We start from the raw sequence: 17,967 nt of genomic DNA, 5'->3' as shown, positions 1-17,967 counted from the left end.
CATCTTCTGCACAGGCAAGTCCTTCAGCCTCTCATTTCCATGATTGAAGTTGAATTTGCTGGGTCCAAATGCCCTAGAGTTTCATCCTCCTCTGCCCCTTCCCAGCACCTCTCAGTCTCATAAAGCAGAGATTTCCCCATGACAAGCATTGCTGTGAGAGCTTGAGGAAGGTAGGGAGCCATTGTGTCTTGATTTTTGCCAAGCCCTCTCCAAGAGCGATTTAGTTCTCTGTATTTTGTGTGCCGCCTTGGGACTGGGGGATGAAATAGATTGGCTTTCCGTGTACTCACATCTGCTCTGCATTGGGCATGGGGAGCAGGCGGTTAATTTGCATGTTTCTTATTCGTATTAAATACCCAATTAAAACTCCCACAGCTTTGTTTAGGGGAATCAGGAGAGCATTAGTCCTTGTTACTGGCTAATTGCCTGCTGCCAAATGTCCTTGTTCCATTGATGCTTGCTTTGAAGTCACGGAGGAGAGAAGCAAGTGAAAAGTCATGCTTCATGTTCAGAAATGGCTGGCCTGACTTCAAGCATCTTTCGAAGCAGAAGCCCATTCAGATTTCCAGCCCACTGCTGGGATGTATTCCATGAAGCTTCTGATTGAATATTATTATATACAAAACAGTGTTAACCTTCAGGACTTCTCGGTCTGCCTCCTTAACCTGTAAGTCCAGGTCTGACTTCCTGTCCTGTATGCTATCACAGAGATCTAAGCAGAAATATGGAGGAACCATTGCTAGTCTTGACTAAAAACCATGGCAGAATCTTCTGCAGACCAGAATCAGGGCTTGCCTGGTGTTTCAAATAAATATGCCAGATAGGGTAGTCCAGAGATCCAGAATAAAATAGGCTTGGAAAGGAACAAAGGAGTAACAGTCTAATATGGCCTCGAGTTAGGGTTGCCAGGTCCCTCTTTGCCACTGGTGGGAGCTTTTAGGGGCAGCCCCTGAGGAGGGCAGGGTTTGGGGAGGGGAGGGACTTCAATGCCACAGTTCCAATTGCCAAAGCAGCCATTTTCTCCAGGTGAACAGAACCCTATTGGCTGGAGATCAGTTGTAATAGCAGGAGATCTCCAGCCACCACCTGGAGGTTAGCAAATCAAAAACAAGGCCACCTCTGTGCCTATACCATAAGGTTTGGAAATTAGCATGGGAGAAATGGTACAAAGAAGCACATAGACGGGATACAAAGTAGCAAATATATAATAGATGACAATGATAGAAAAGACAGAAACAAGTGTACAACATAGAATCTTAACTACTAAGTTGCTAGATATATACAAAGATACAAGGTAAGTATGAAGTAATTTTTTGGTGTAGATCAGGAAGCAAAAGTCCTCTTCTGGATTTCAATGATAACCAGTTCCTTTAGGATATCCAATCACAGGTATAAATCCAAGAAATGGGGGACGGCCGTTTCACATTCTTTTCTTCAGCCCCATAACATGTCCTATATTTAGATATATTATTTTAAAATAGTACCAGTGTAGTTTACCACCAACAGCAAAATATAATAAAAAATACATACTTACATCCATTTTGTAGTAAATCAATTCCATAGAAAAATAGTCTGTTTCAATTCAATCTTCTACAGCAGCAATGTAAACCAGTTCCCAATGGGATACAAGTATGGCAGAAACTATTCCTTTTGCCTCCTGATCTACACCAAAAAATTACTTCATACTTACCTTGTATCCTTGTATATATCTAGCAACTTAGTAGTTAAGATTCTATGTTGTACACTTGTTTCTGTCTTTTCTATCGTCACCTATTATACATTTGCTACTTTGTATCCCGTCTATGTGCTTCTTTGTACCATTTCTCCCGTGCTAACCACCTGGAGGTTGGCAACCCTACCTCGGGTCAGTTAGAGATAGTATGTCAATATATACAATATGTGTCTGGTCCCAGGTATGAGACGTGCCTGAGAATGGCAAGAATGTCCCACTAAATATAGAAATGAAGATATAGTTCAAAGTGGGGGATTATTGGTTACAGTCCAACAGATACATAGAGAAAACATGTAACCCTTATTTTTGATATTTTTTGTTGTGGTAAAAAGTGGCAAGAATGAATTAACACAGGTGTTCATATAATTTAAGAAGATATTCCAGTATAGATAACTTTGTATGGCATTTGAAGTTATAAAATAATTAGTTAGCCAAGAATGTGTGCCCTTATCAGCTGGAACAGCTAGCTGTTGTTGGAAGATGATTTTCGAAAACCCATAAATATTGGAAACTGAATTGATCTGGAATGTCTTCTTTGAAGCTGTCCTTGTCTGTAACCTGATTACTTTTGGCAAGAAATAATAAAAGGGCTCAAGTAATCACTTTCCTTTAACTAACTATGTAAAATCAATGGATGGTATTATACTCTCTTAAGTTAGTCAATGTTAAAGTGTAAATAATTATGTCCTTATGTTTTAATAAAAGGTAAAATAGAGGCAAGATTCTCTAGTAATATTTTCTCTTGTGTGCTGTAAAATAAACCTAGAAAAATCATTGAGATGTACCTCTTGCCAGGAGAGGAAAGATCTGATATGGGAAAGCTAGCTAGACTCCTAGGACTTCTTCAGTGCATGCCTCTATCTGAATCAGGCCTGACCAGAGTTATCTGGAACAAGCTCATGTTGTTCGTGGAGATACCAGGAACTTCAGTCCTGGCCACGCAGTATTAAATAATACACAAAGGACTGTGGCACCAGCAATCACTGGAAGTAACAGAGAAGCTAAAAGGGCAGTGGACATCACCAGAAGATTAAGGAAGCTGAGAAGTTCGGCCAGAGAAAAGTAGCAAGCCTGAAGTAAACTGCTGAACACTTGTTACCAGATAGGGTGTTTGCCCATTCTATTGGGGCTTGCTGTTACTCTGAGTAAACAGGGAGTGCTATCTAGACTTCATCCAATTTATATATTGGGCCAGTTTATAAGTCACCTTTCTATTATAAATATGCCCAAGGTGGCTTAGAAGTCAAATGAGCTAAAATACAATAAAGTCATAGAACCACAATAAAGCTGATAGCATATACAACTGGAAGCACTTAAAAAAAAACAATAAAAGTCAGGAATAAAACAAATCTACTTGAAGTCCCTCTGAAACAAGGAGAACTTTAGATAGTGCCATAAGGCCTGTAGTGTGGGGGCTAAACGGAGTTCCCGGGGAACAGCTGCCAAGAAGCCTTCCTGTGAGTCATAACCAAACAAATCTATGTGAAAGTGGGTTCCCATAACAGCCCCCCCCCCCGGCTGACCTCAGAACACAGACTGTGAATGTGTGGTGATCCTTTTAGGCTTGCCAGGCCCCTGATGGGAGCGGGAAATCCCCTACCCCGGAGCCCCTCCTCCCTCCATCGATCAGCTGGCTGAAAGGGGGACTTACTGGCAGCAAAGGGATGCCTGGCCCAGCATTGTCAGCAACACAATGATGTTACTTCCAGCATGCACTGAAAGTGATGTTATTAGGCTTGCCAGCCTCCAGGTACTAGCAGGAGATCTCCTGCTATTACAACTGAATGCTGAGCTTCAGTTGTTGCCATGTATTTTTTGGGTTTGGGTTTAGTAAACCTGAAAATTTTCACATTTTCAGGAAAAGCCAATATTGACATTCAGCTTCTTCTTTTTTTTATTTTTCTTTTCCCCCAAAAAATTTCAGATCTATTAAACCCAATCCTGAAAAATACCGGAAAAAATTGTGCACAGCCCTACTCTAACCACTATACCACATTGACTTGCATATACTTGTTGCAGCAACCCCCAGTTAACCTTCCAGCTGCTGCATTTTGAATCAACAGATATTTGGGGACTGTCTTCAAAAGCAGCCCCACACGGAGTGTTTTACAGTGGGGCTCTAGGAGAAGGTGAAGGTCAGAACACAGTTTTTTTTGTTTTATTATTTTATTTACATCATTTATATCCCACCTTTCACCCCAATGGGGACCCAAAGCGGCTGACACCATTATCCTCTCCTCCATTTTATCCTCACAATAGCCCTGTGAGGTAGGTTAAGCTTAGACTGTGTTACTGACACAAGGTCATCCAGCAAAGCTTCCATGGCATGAGTCCAACACTTTAACCACTACACCACATTGGCTTCCAGTTCAGCTTCCAGAAGGTCCCTGTTAAACGCCTCCCCTATCTAAGTTCTGGTTCTCACCAAATTTATATTTTACCATCCCATTGACATGGAAAGAAATGTGACAGTGTGTTGCTTTATTCCCACCTTTGTACCTTTAGGCTATTACATGTTTATTGAAGCCTCCAAACCCCGAGTGAAAGGAGACAAAGCCCGGTTAATCAGCCCGGTGTACAACATCACTGCCAAATTCTGTGTCTCCTACTACTACCACATGTACGGGAAGCACATTGGTGAGTAAACATGACAGCAATAAGGGGTGGGATAGGGAAAGAGCACGCTGGAGTTCAGAACTGCTTGATTTGACTATGTATTAGAGGGAAAGATCTTCTAGTGTTTGTCAGATCTGTTCATTGCTGGTGATAGTCAACGTGTGGTTCATCATTCTGGGCACCGAAATTTTGTTTTAGTAAACAATTCCGTTCATTTTGCAATGTGAAAAGGAAAAGTGAGGTGAGGTGCTGCATCATGAGCCAAAAAATCTTCCAGCTTCTAATAGGATACATCGGCACAGTAACAACCACTGGCCCCATATACACACACAGTGCTACAGCACGCAGCTGAAAGTATAGAAAGCACCCACAGAAAAGGTAGGTACTTTTTTCCATTACAACACCACACCAAAAATTGGAGTGCAGCCAAGTATACTGCCTCTGATTTCTAAGCATTTATATTTAAAAAAATCCTGTGCATTTTGAGATATATTTTTATACTGCCATGGGTTCTAGAAACTTCATTTTGGTTTGGGTATGTTTAATGAATAAACTCAATAAAGGAAGCCACAGCCTTCAATTTGCAAGATCTGAGCAAGGCTGTCAAAGACAGGACATTTTGGAGGACGTTCATTCATAGGGTCGCCATGAGTCGGAAGCAACTTGACGGCACTTAACACACACATGTTTAATGAGACTTTATATTTTCATAAGTACATGGCAGCCATTGGTTTCTACATTAGAGGCGAGATTCTGAACTAATTGTTTCTATTACTGTCTGATTCTTGTTCTAATTTTTGTCTCAATAGTCTAGGAAAACACAAAGAGTCTTCTAACATTCTTGCCTCTTTTATTGAGATGCTGGGATGTGATCTGGGTGGGAAGTATTTTTAGAGAATATCTGCAGGGTCTGGTTTGGAGAGCAGTCAGAGTGAATATTTCAGTCAGGGGCAATACAGGTATCACTGTGGTCTCTCTAGTTGCTAATTTCATTCAAAGAGAGTAAACTAGACCCAGGAAGACAGCAAAAATAATGTGCAAAGGAGGGAGTCATTCTATCAGATAAAGTCATTCAGAAGGGCATCTCCCTCCCTCTCTCTTTCTTCACCTCCTGTCTGTGACTGTCGAGATGAAGCCATAGCACTCTGCAAATGCCACAGAAGGGCCTAATGAGTTTCCACAGTCAAGGAGCAATTGCTAATTTGTCACCTCTTTATTATAATTTCATTAATTTGAATAATAAATGCACTCTTTCTAAAGCCCACCAAGTTATTAATCACCTGCTGGATTGGAGCCTGACTGAGAAATTAGTCAGGAGTGTGTCCGCCTGTTGGTAAACAGGGCTGGTAAATGGTGTTAATTAACGTCTTTCTGTACCTCAGCATGTGAGATTTGATCATGCTAGATGCTGGTCCTGTCTGAAAGAAACAGATAATCCTAGGTGTAAGAACCAGGGAGTTCTATGGCTCCAGACCAGAGCAAGCTATTTCCAGAATCCCAAGATTCAAAGTTCTATCCTCTGGTCAATATAGACATTGTTCTCACTAATGGTAACTCTGATTTGCCATACAGAGTTAATGTTTTGGTGACCTGCATGGGTGTTCATGCCTGCCCTATTGGTGCGTGGACCGACTGAGTACATTCTCAGTGACAACGGGGGGAGATTACATTGGTCTCACTTTACATTATATCATAAGTGCCTTCTATGTTTATCTAATATAGACAAGAACCAGTGCTATGTATTAATCTCATTGTTACCATTTCACTTCTTAGCTGACTAATTTTGGCTTTTCCTTGGCTACTCCCTAAATCAACTCTAACTTTAAGCGGCTGTTCTTTTGGAAAAGATTTTTATTCCTGGCCTTTTTATGTCTGGAAAAAATGCCTAATTAATGTAGAGCACGGCAGAGAGAGATAGAGAGAGAGGTCTTTTTACATAGTTCAGAATGGTCAGTGTGTTTTGTATAAGGGAATACTATAATAACTTAATCAGGGAGAAGGTCAGGCACCCTCGTGGTCAAAAAATTTCTCGAGAGTACTAAATGTTGAAAGTCAGATGGCTTGGGACAATTTAGGACTGGCAGCTTATTTAACTTTGATTTTAACTACCACAAAACCAAGTGAAACATTCTGTGACTCCTCTGACCCCAAAAACCCACCTGCTCTCGTATTCATTTCCAATCTTTCAGACCCTTTTAGATCTGGCCATTTAGACAGACTTCTTCATCCTCTGCTCCCATCTAATGGTACTGAAGGGCTGTAATTCATGCAAGGTGACTGCATTGTACAGTTTTAAAGTTGCGTTGAGATTTCCCAGGGAGGGTTCTAAGGACAGAGTGAACACATTTTGAATCATTTAAAAATCACATTGAAAGTCAGAAAGGGCGAAAAAGAGAATGATTTTCTGCCAGTAAAATTCAGCTCCCTGCAACAAGGGCCACTAATATGTCCGTCCTAATGTCCAAATTTGGTTTCCCCCCCTCCTCTCACTCTTTTTAAAGCTTTTCTACAGGACTTATCACTTCTGTTTTTCATCTTTCTTGCCCCCATTTCATTTGCAGAAGCATCTAGCCAAGATAAAGGCTGTTCTCAATAAACTAAGTCAAGAGGCCCAGAAGTGAAATTCCGGATCGCTTCTCAGCTTTCCTCCTGTTCGACAATTGTCTAAGGTGATAAGTGAGAGAGATTTGTGACAGTAATTTCACACTCTTAAGCAATAGCTGCAATTATCCTGTGCTAAATGGATTCGTGCTGACTCCGTTAAAAAATTGGTATATCTTACTAGATAAAGGTAAAGGTCCCCTGTGCTAGCACCGGGTCATTCCTGACCCATGGGGTGACATCACATCCCGACGTTTCCTAGGTAGACTTTGTTTACGGGGTGCCTTTGCCAGTGCCTTCCCCAGTCATCTTCCCTTTACCCCCAGCAAGCTGGGTGCCCATTTTACCGACCTCGGAAGGATGGAAGGCTGAGTCAACCTTGAGCCGGCTACCTGAAACTGACTTCCGTCGGGATCAAACTCAGGTCATGAGCAGAGCTCTTTGACTGCAGTACTGCAGCTTAAGACTGTAAATTTGTTTTCTGTATTTTAGGTATTAGAAAAACTAGTTCATAAGTGACAGGAAGTTTTGGGATTGCACCTCTCACAGAGTCCATTTCCATAGAATGATAGGGCTCATGGGAGGCTTACGGTGTCTTCGCAATACCTCTTTGCCTAAAAACGTTGAAGCGTATCGGAAGCAAGGAAATACAAAACAAGATACTCATGTGACACCTGGAAGACTTAACAGATTAACTGGGACATAAACCTTTTGTGGATTAAAGGCCTCTTTACCAAATGAAGTTATTTATTTAGAAAATGTATATGCTGCTTCTATGCTTGATGCATCCACTAATAAAACCATACAATAAAATCATAAAAATAGCATGGAAATCAGCCATTAGAACAAGCCAGCAAAAGGGGCTGCCCCCTCCTCCACTGAAAACCATTGTACATTTTGCAATGGTTGTCAATGGAGGAGGGGGGGCGACCCCTTCCAAACCCCATAAAGTGGACCCCTTGACCTAATCTTCACCAAACATTAAGGTTTGTGCAAGAACTGTCCTTTCAAGCTACGCTGTGAATTTGGGGGCTCTACCTCGAAAAATGACACACACACCCGGGCTGAATTTTTTCAGGAAACCCGGAAATAAGCCGAATGCCCATATTTACCGGTATGGGTATTTGGCTTATACATGTTTCCCCCCAGAAAATCTGGCCCAATAAACCCGAACCCAAAATTTAACGTTTTTTTTTTTGTTTTTTTTTTTGCACATCCCTACTCCTATTCACATAGACTGCACATACTGACATATTGTTTTTTCGGATGCATTGATCCATAGGTGAACTGTGGAAGGAAAATACTAATTGAAATTAGAAGAGATCCAACAAAAAGTTCCGTATTCTGATCATGGGGATATTAAGCAGAGCATCTGGGGACTTTCCAGGAATCTTTTGCCACAGGACCAGTCTAGACATTATGGCACTCTCATGTCCATCACGGAGGCAGCCATTTTAAAGTCTAAAATGGGCCACTAAAAAAATGCCACGAGAGCCCTCACAGCTGTTTTAGCACTTTAAAAGGGGTGGATGGGTGGGAACAACACACCCCACTGTGCTGCAGACCCGAGCAGGATCAGGCACTTGTGGTGTTTCTAAATCCCCCATTTTAGGCTTTAAAATGGCAGCGGTATCCGTCTGGTGGAGACAAGGATGCCATCACATCTAGTCTGGCCCTCAGCCTGCCTAACAAAACTAGGGTGGGGGTAGATAATTCAGCCAGGGGACGTCGAAGGGGTTATCAATTTATTTGATGACCCTATACTCTATTCAGGGGACCAGCTGATACGGCTCCTCAGAGAACAAGGTTTCCACATCTCATTAGCCACTTGAAATATTGAGAAGTATATCAATTCCAGCGCAACCATTCCAAGCTCAGCACAAGCAAAGATATATGGCCCCGCAAGCCAACTGCTTATATTCTTTTCCTAGCACCATTATAATGTAACAGGCAAATCTTCTGGTCTCCCTTGTTGGGGTTCACACACAGCACCGGCATGGTGCTGTCAACTCCTATGACACTATGAAAAGAGACCATGTAAAATCTGACTCGAATTTATTTTTTTTAATAACCAGTTTATTACCTTTTTCTTCTCCCATTCTGCGCTGTACAACTCAAAAAGCTAGTTTACTCCCTACAATTTGACTATAAAATATCCATAGCCATCCAGGCAAATCTTCCCTGGGAGAGTTCCCAGACACTGCTCGTTTATAATAGATATGACGAAAGAGAGAAACAGAATACAAATGGAGCATTTGTAGCTGGAGTATAAAATATTCAGTAACTAACAGAGTAGGGTGATGTTGCATCTCTCTCAGCTGAGCAGACAGCCGGATGGGGGAGAGCTCTCTGGAGGCCGTTCCCATTCCTTTTAATTTATTTTGCTGTTTTTGTGTGTGTGTGTGTGTGTGTGTATTCACACACTAACTCTCTCTCTCTCTCTCTCTCTCTCTCTCTTTCTCTCTCTCTCTCACACACACACACACACACACACACACACACACACACACAAACTGTCTTCTCTTCAGACTCTCCCTGTCTGCTTCTCTTACCATTACTGAATCAGATTTTTCTTTAACTGGTAATCTTCAGAGATGCTGAAATACCAGGGGACTAAGGGCCAAACTACTCATTATGTTACACGATTAATCTCCCAATTCTTAATTAAATTGTTTTTATTATATGCAGCCGCAGTGAGGGAGCTGATTTGATCAAGGAAGGGTTATGGGGTGGAATTATTTAACCTTTTCTCCTCGTGCTGTTTTTCCTAATACCCCCCCCACACACACACACACACAAATAAGCTATTTCTTTGTTTGGGGATAGGGTTGCCATTCTCAAGGTGGAGCATAGGGTTCTCTAAGAATTATAATTGATCCACAGACTGCAGAGATCAGTTCCCCAGTATAAAATGGCAACTTTGGAGGGCAAATATGGCATAAAAAAATGGTAAAGGTCCCCTGTGCAAGCACCAGGTCATTCCTGACCCATGGGGTGACGTCACATTCCGACGTTTTCTAGGCAGACTTTGTTTGCGGGGTGGTTTGCCAGTGCCTTCCCCAGTCATCTTCCCTTTACCCCCAGCAAGCTGGGTACTCATTTGACCGACCTCGGAAGGATGGAAGGCTGAGTCAACCTTGAGCCGGCTACCTGAAACCAACTTCCATCAGGATCGAACTCAGTTTGTGAGCAGTTTTTTTGACTGCAGTACTGCAGCTTACCCCTCTGCACCACAGGGCTCCTTATCAAATGGCATACAAGCATAGCTTCTAAGTGAAATCCCTCCTTTAATCCCCTGATCCACAGGAATTTCCCAGGTTGGAGTTGGTAACCCTAGAACTGGAGGGAAACATAGGTATTACAGTTATTTGCACATTTTCTAGTACAAAGCAAACAGCAGCTAGAGATGGGCAGTTTAGACTTAGAAAACACTCACTGGGAATGAACTTAATGCTACTAGAAGCCACCACCACCCCGCATTGCTTTCCTGATCAGCTGAGTGGCTTCCCTCTCTCCCCTGGAGCTGCTTGAAGCAAAATAAATAATCCAGGTATAATGTGAAGTTTCACTCTGACAGGATGGAAGCTTCTGGGGATCTCAGAGTCTGTACTGAAGAATGGCAGCCCTTACATGATCTTTCTTTGTTGGAGCAAAAGGGAATTTACAAACCCAAAGCTAGTCAACTCCTGAAGAGTATTAGTGTCCCTGCTACTGTTATTTAGCATATATTTAATGGTAAAATGTGGCCATTTCTCTACTTAGAAGTGACATAGTCTTAGGGTTGCCAACCTCCAGGTAGCAGCTGGAGATCTGCTATTACAACTGATATCTGGCCGATAGAATTCAGTTCCCCGCCACTTTGGCAATTGGACTCTATGGCATTGAAGTCCCTCCCCTCCCCAAACCCTGCCCGCCTCAGGCTCTGCCCCAAAAACCTCCCACCGGTGGCAAAGAGGGACCTGGCAACTCTACATAGTCTAGAGAGCTTGAAATCTACATGGGAGTTAGTACAGGGGTAGATAGGCCTTTTAATAGGTCTTTGAACTTACCTAGGGTTGCCAGGTCCCTCTTCATCACCAGTGGGAGATTTTGGGGGCGGAGCATGAGGAGGGCGGGGTTTGGGGAGGGACTTCAATGCCATAGAGTCCAATTGCCAAAGGGGCCGTTTTCTCCAGGTGAACTGATCTCTATTGGCTGGAGATTAGTTGTAATAGCAGGAGATCTCCAGCTAGTACCTGGAGGTTGGCAACCCTAAACTTACCGGAGAAGTTTCCAGTGGGCCATTGCTCCAGAGGGCCACTGGCAGCCCAGTGTAAATCAAGCCTAGCCCCAGCAACACTGTCCACACCATAGGGGACACTTGCCTCAGACACAGCAGGAGGTGGAACTGGAAGAGCCTTTGCAAGCTATTGTCCTTGCTACTGGCCTAGTCTGAGTTCAGCAGCCCTTTTGCTCATGGGCCATTTTAATGTTCCACTCTGTCGCACACCATGATTCCACCACACCCCATAAGACCCTGAACCAAACCAAATATAACAAAACAAATCACTTGGCTAAATGTCTGCCCATCTGTCCATTTCTTGTAGAGATAAGTCATCAACGAATAAAGCTAGGAAATTCAAAATTGGCCACCAGCTTCAGGATGATTGTGGATTTTTTGTTTCAGAACCAAAAATGAAAGGCACAGGAATATCCTGGTCCATGTTATCTCAATACACACGCACAGCATGCTATTTGCAATGGAAGCTAAGGGTCTCTGTTATGGCTGGCATACCCATCAGAAAACAACACTACATGTTTGAAAATTGTCCACCAATTTTCACTGGCTCCGGCCTGGTGGAATGCTCTTCCTAGCAACATCAGGGCCCTGCCGGACCTTAAAGGGTTCAGCAGGGCCTACAAAACAGAGCTATTCCACTAGGCCTACAATTGAGGGCAGCCCCAGATGCCATCAGTGTTGGCCTACCTACCTGCCTCCTTATCTGTATTTGTTTCTTTATGAACTAGGGGGGGGGGGGCTTGTCTGTTGGCTGTGCTCAGCGGGTACTGTGTTTTAGCGCCATCTGATGTTTTAGATTATATTTTAGACTATTGAGCATTGTATCATTTTTAAAAACCATTTTAGAAGTCTTATGACTGAAACTCAGTCCAGACAATGCAGAGGTGCTGTTGGTCAGTGAAGAAGCTGCTCAGAGACTGCGGAGTCAGCTTGTCTAGAGGGATTTATATTCTCCCTGAAGGAGCAGGTTCATAGCTTGGGAGTACTACTAGATCCTGGCCTGCTTTGGGAGACTCAGGTCTCCTCCATGGCATGTAGTACCTTTTATCAGCTCCAGCCAGTTTTTTAGCTATGGCCATTTCTTCAAAAGTGTGATCTGGCCACAGTGATCCAGGATGTGATCACATCCAAGTTAGATTCTAGTAATGTGCTCTACATGGGGCTGCCTTTGAAAACTGTTGGAAACCTCATTTGGTCCAAAATGCAGCAGCCAGGCTACTTTCAGGAATTGGTTACAGGGATCATATCGTCCCTGGGCTATCTGCACTGGTTACTCATGTGTTTCTGGGCACAATTCAAAGTACTAGTTCCTTTAAGGCCCTAACTGGCTTTGGGACAGGGTGCATGAACTGTTTTCTCTCATACTGTACAGCCTGCTGGTTAAGATCTGCCTCTCAAGTCTTGCTGTCTGTGCCCCTGGCTTCAGAGGTGCAGTAGGTGGCAACTAGAAAAGGGGTTTGCAAAAATAGCTCCCTATATTTATGAGATCCTATTTTGTGAAGTTTTTGATTCTCACTCTAGGGCTATTAGAATTAGAGAATATAATTTATTTTGTAAATTACTTTATTTATAGCCCACCTTCCTCGCTGTGAATAGAATAGAATAGAATAGAATAGAATAGAATAGAATAGAATAGAATAGAATAGAATAGAATAGAATAGAATGTTACCAAGGATTTCACAACAAAAACACCCTCTTTCTAAGTTTCTGGAGCATCATCATATGTGACAGGGGGAATACTCCAGTTAGAATTTTTTCTCTGTCTTCTGTTTTCATCTTGTCATTTTCCTCTTCCATCTATGTTGTCAGTGCATGCTTGTGCGCGTTTGTGTACATGCTGTTAAGTTGCAGCCAACCTATGGTGACCCAGTAAGGTTTTCAAGGCAAGAGACTAACAGAGGTGGTTTGCCATTGCCTTCCTCTGCACAGCAAGGAATTCCTTGGTCGTCTCCCATCCAAATACTAACCAGGGCCAACCTTGCTTAGCTTCAGATAACTGATTAGATCGAACTAACCCGGGCCATCAGCATGCAGAATATTTATTAATAACAAAGCCGCAAGGGTGGACCTTCAACGAATTATAGAGGATGTGGGAGAGTTCTTCCTTGGCCCTTCTCTCAGATACACACATTACAACGCATGTCCACACAAGCACACTCAATGACAGATACACCGCAACACAGAAACGTGGATATGCGTACCATTGGCAGAGTATCTGCTTGGCATGCAAAGGCCCCAGGTTCAGTCCCCAGCATCTCCATTTAAAAGGATCAGGTAGCATGAGATATGAAATACCTCCACCTGAGAACCTGGAAAGCCATTGCCAGTCAAGAGTAGCAAAACTATTGGTAGACCAATAGTGTGAGTCAGTATATGGTAGCTTCTTGCATGTATGTATTTATTTCTTTACTTACTGGTGGGCACTGATGAGCTGAGTTATAGCCACTTAGCCAGTGGTACGTGAATCAAGTAGGCCTATCACACAGGCCCAGTTCAAGCCCTCCCATGCTGTTTTTGGCAGCTGGATTGCCTGAGTGCTCATCCAGTCTAAGTTCTCAGAACAACGACAGGGCCTGGCTTGAGTGGAGACAAGGAGTGCTCTTTCCCTTCCTCTCAAGCCCAAACTATTCCACCGCTTGCCTTTGGTTGAGGATTAGCTGAGCATTCAGCTGAGCTCTGGCCCCCAAAGCAAGCTGTGGGGCATTATGTTAAACAGAGGGGAAGTGAGTGCTTCCTCTTAATTGCCATGTGACTGTCCTCAGCATCAGCTCCTGATTAGGGATCTGTATTTGGATATTTCAGGTCTGAATATGTATACAAAAATACTTTATTGGCATTTTCCAGATATGTTTGGGTGTCTGGATGGTATCTGGGATTTTCCAGAATACTGGTAAATGGGTCCTGAAAAATTCTGGAAGTATTCAGGAATAACCAGGAATATTGGGTGGTCAGAGATTGAAGGCTCCCAGGACTGTTTTTCTTGAATTTTACTGTGTATCTATGTCAGTGTCTTCTTGCCAGGGCTTGGTATCAGCTTGCCAGGTTGATTTGGCTTGAATTCTGTACTTTGATGTTGGTTCTGTTGGTCTTACAACATTGTGTTCTTTGTTCAAGTTGGCTTGCATTGGATTCAACATTGGCTTGGATTCTCTGGTTTGACATTAGTCATGTTAGGCTTGCCATGTTGTGCCATGGTTCTGCTGGGATTCTCTGGTTCTGTGTTGGTTCTGTTTGCACTAAGATACTTTTGGCCAGTGGTTGCTTTGCTTGCTCTTATGCGTGACTGTGTTTATCCTTGGAGAAAGCATGGAATTCCCCCCCCCATAGAAAGCAATGGAGGTTGGCTGGGGCACCCTGTTCAGGGGCCCATAGAATTGGACCCCTTGGTTCAATTCACTTGAAATTCAGTGATTAAGTAGTGAACAGGCACCACCAACTCCACTGCAATTTTTGTGCCATTTACTCAAACCCCCATAAATATTCCCCATAAAGAATAATGGAACCAAATTATATGGGAATCTCTCCCCCCCCCCCAAAAAAAAAAACCCGATCTGAATACCAAACTAGTATTTGGAACCCAGACAACCAATATTTTTACACTACCTGATATCTAGATCTGAAAAGTACCAATTTTCCCCCTGGTGCACACCCTGACTGCTCCCTGGATGGTGATCTGTGCTGCTCCAGACATTGCTGGTAGATTGAAGGTATCACATATATGCCACCATCTTGCTTCTAGGATGCAACATAGTTGATGTATGTATAGGGCTTAATATCTCTTGGCTATTGTATATATTTTACACTTTTTTAAGAGCAGACTACTTGCTAAGAAATGATTTCTAATTATTTTCCCATGTCATTGTCTAGTTCAGAAAGAACTGATGCTAAATTAAGAAGGAACTGGGGGTTTTTTTTTCAGTGAAGAAATGTATACATGGCACTGGAGGGTAAAGAATTTGGCCATCTAGCCCAGTTTAGTTTGACAATACTGCTATAACCTCTCTACATGCCTTTTCCCCCTTTCAATGGCTTTACCCAGTGGGCCTCTGTCAACTCATTCATTTAGACAATGGTTCCATTTATGTTTCTCTGTGTGGCCTGGCCTGGCTTCAGTGTACATTTTTAGCACTTAGTATTATCTGTGTTTTTAGTGTCCTTCTTATCACAACGCACTTGGGAGGCAATATCTGTCATATGTGGTGATAACCCGCTGCCTGCCACGGGCATCCGGTTTGCTTTACTTCCCAACACTGAACACTGAATTTTCTGGAATGTAGGGTTTTATGGCACTTGAGAATATAAAACAGTGAAAGCTTGAATTTAATGGGATGGGGTTACTTTCCTATGTTAAGCAGGTTTTAATTTTTAATGGTGGAATAGCTCCTTTCCGGGCCATATGTAGTGAAATATACACATTTGTACCATAAAAAAGCATACCATTTTTAATGTGAAATAAGCCTTTTTAATTACGAAAACAAAACAGCCTCTTCCTGCTCCTTGCCAATTGCTTGCCCCATTGTCCCTTCGATTCTTCAATGTATAGTAGTCTGCACAGCAACACTCAAAGACATACAAGTGGGCACCACTATATCACAGCACAGTGTGTAGGAGCTGCAGATTCTCTGCTCTGTACTAAGAAAATTCTGCATGTTAAGCAACTTTGCATATATATTTTTCAGTTCTTGCTTCCCACGGGGGCAGTGGCAAAGAGCTGTTTAAGGCACTGAAGCCAGTCCTCTGACCACAAAAAAAAATCCTACTCAGCCCACTCCTCTTTTGGTTTCCATGACATGATAGAGGTCTATAAAATTATGCATGGTATGGAGACAGTGGACAGGAAGAAGCTTTTCTCCCTCTTTCATAATGCTAGAATGCGGGGTCATCTGCTGAAGCTGGAGGGTGACAGATTCAAAAGGAAGTATTTCTTCACACAACACACAGTTAAATTGTGGAACTCCCTGCCCCAGGATGTGGGAATGGCTGCCAACTTGGAAGGCTTTAAGAGGGGAGTGGACATTTTCATGGTGGATAGGGCTATTCATGGCTACTAGTAAAAATGGATACTAGTCATGATGCATACCTATTCTCTCCAGGATCAGAGGAGCATGCCTATTATATTAGGTGCAGTGGAACACATAATGCTGCTGCAGTCGTCTTGTTTGTGGGCTTCCTAGAGGCACCTGGTTGGCCACTGTGTGAACAGACTGCTGGACTGGATGGACCTTAGTCTGATCTAGCATAGCTTCTTATGTTCTTATGTCTTGACCTATTACCAAAACATCAGTACAGGTGCAAACAGATATACATGGTTTGAGCAGAGAGCCCACCATAGAAGCATACTTATCACTTGTTTGAAATGTACACCATCATTCTTCCCCCATTCGGGCTGAGCAGTAAACTTTTCTTATAGTTTCCAGTTGATATGGCTGTGTACAGAGTGGATTGGCAGGCCTTCCTGATAATCAAGAAACACCTTCCCCTCTGCTGAATTTCTCTGGGTGGATTTTCATTAGAAAAATAAGATTTTTTTAAAAAGTAAATTATAAAATATTGAACAAGCAGACAGACATGCCAGGCACTTGAAAAGCCCATGTGGTACGATACATGGCTGAACTAGGGCTTAGGAGCCCAGCTCACTCAAGCACTTATCTCCTGATTTATAGCCATTCATGGGGCATCAGCCAATCATTTAGAGGGATCAAGATAACAAAGGAATGATTAGCCAACACAACCATCTATTTGTTTGAATCATTTATATATTTGCCTTTCTGCTAAACATCTCAGGACCAAAGGCAGGTAATAACAATATAAAAACAATTTGATAAAACAACAGATGTAGGAACATTAAAAACCAAATATCTGTTGCTCCTACCAGCAAGGTGTTTCTCTTTTTGCCCAGGCTCAAACTATCTCCAAAACCCTCCAGAATAACTCTGTTTTACAGCCTCACTGGACAGCCAGGAGCCTGACTTCTTCCAAGAGGTTGTTTCACAGATATGGGGCAGCTAGGGTTGCCAGGAACTCCCTGGCTACCAGTATGTGGGGGCAGGGGTAGGGTTTCCTGATCCAGGTTGGGAAACTCCTGGAGATGTAGGAATGGCGTCTGGGGAAGACAGGGACCTCATTGGGGTACAATGCCCTAGAGTCTACTTCTAAAGCATCCCTTTCCTCCAGGGGAACTGATCTCTGTAGTCTGGAGATGAGCTGTAATTCTGGGGGATCCCCATGTCTCACCTGGAGGCTGGCATCCCTAGGGGCAGCCACTGAAAAAGCCAAGCCCTGCCCAGACTGTTGCAGGACATGTGTTAGAAAATGGCAGGGGTGGGGGGAATTTGCAATAGCTACAGGCTGGGGGGGGGGGGAAGCTACTGAATCTCAGAACAGGGATTCAGTTTTTCTGAGTCCATTTGTAAACCGAATGTGTTGAAAAGCACACTTTTGTCCCTCATTTTAAAATTTAGACTTGATCCTTCATAGTACAAGTAGAGCCAGAGAATGTGTGAAATTCTTACGCTTTCATAGAGCAAGAAATATGCAAGACACAGAATGTGGTTAGGAAAGGTGTTTAATTGATACTGTCTGCGTGTCAACATCATGTTCATTGAGTCCAACTAATCCTGAAATCTCCCATTTCTGATCTTCTCTAAATTCCCAGTCCTGCATTCCCCCATTTTTATCATATATAAATAATAAGAAGGTGGGGCAACCCCTTACCTGAACTTTAGTCAGGACTCCATCA

The 17,967-nt window shown here is 42.9% G+C and overlaps 1 protein-coding gene across 4 annotated transcripts in view; it reads left to right on the top strand.

The window, feature by feature from the left end:
- Positions 1-17,967, top strand: part of MDGA1 (MAM domain containing glycosylphosphatidylinositol anchor 1) — a 324,727-nt gene that overhangs the window by 266,720 nt on the left and 40,040 nt on the right. For 2 of the 4 annotated variants that reach the window (XM_056853571.1, XM_056853573.1), the window contains exon 14: positions 4,238-4,369. The exons of the other annotated variants lie outside the window; for them this stretch is intronic. In XM_056853571.1, coding sequence (XP_056709549.1) covers positions 4,238-4,369 — 132 coding nt within the window. The remainder of the gene's footprint in view (positions 1-4,237; positions 4,370-17,967) is intronic. 4 annotated transcript variants of the gene reach the window in all.

The sequence above is a fragment of the Euleptes europaea genome, chromosome 7 (genome assembly GCF_029931775.1).
Source record: "Euleptes europaea isolate rEulEur1 chromosome 7, rEulEur1.hap1, whole genome shotgun sequence".
Classification (NCBI taxonomy): domain Eukaryota; kingdom Metazoa; phylum Chordata; class Lepidosauria; order Squamata; family Sphaerodactylidae; genus Euleptes; species Euleptes europaea.
This window is presented reverse-complemented; position numbering and strand designations above follow the sequence as displayed.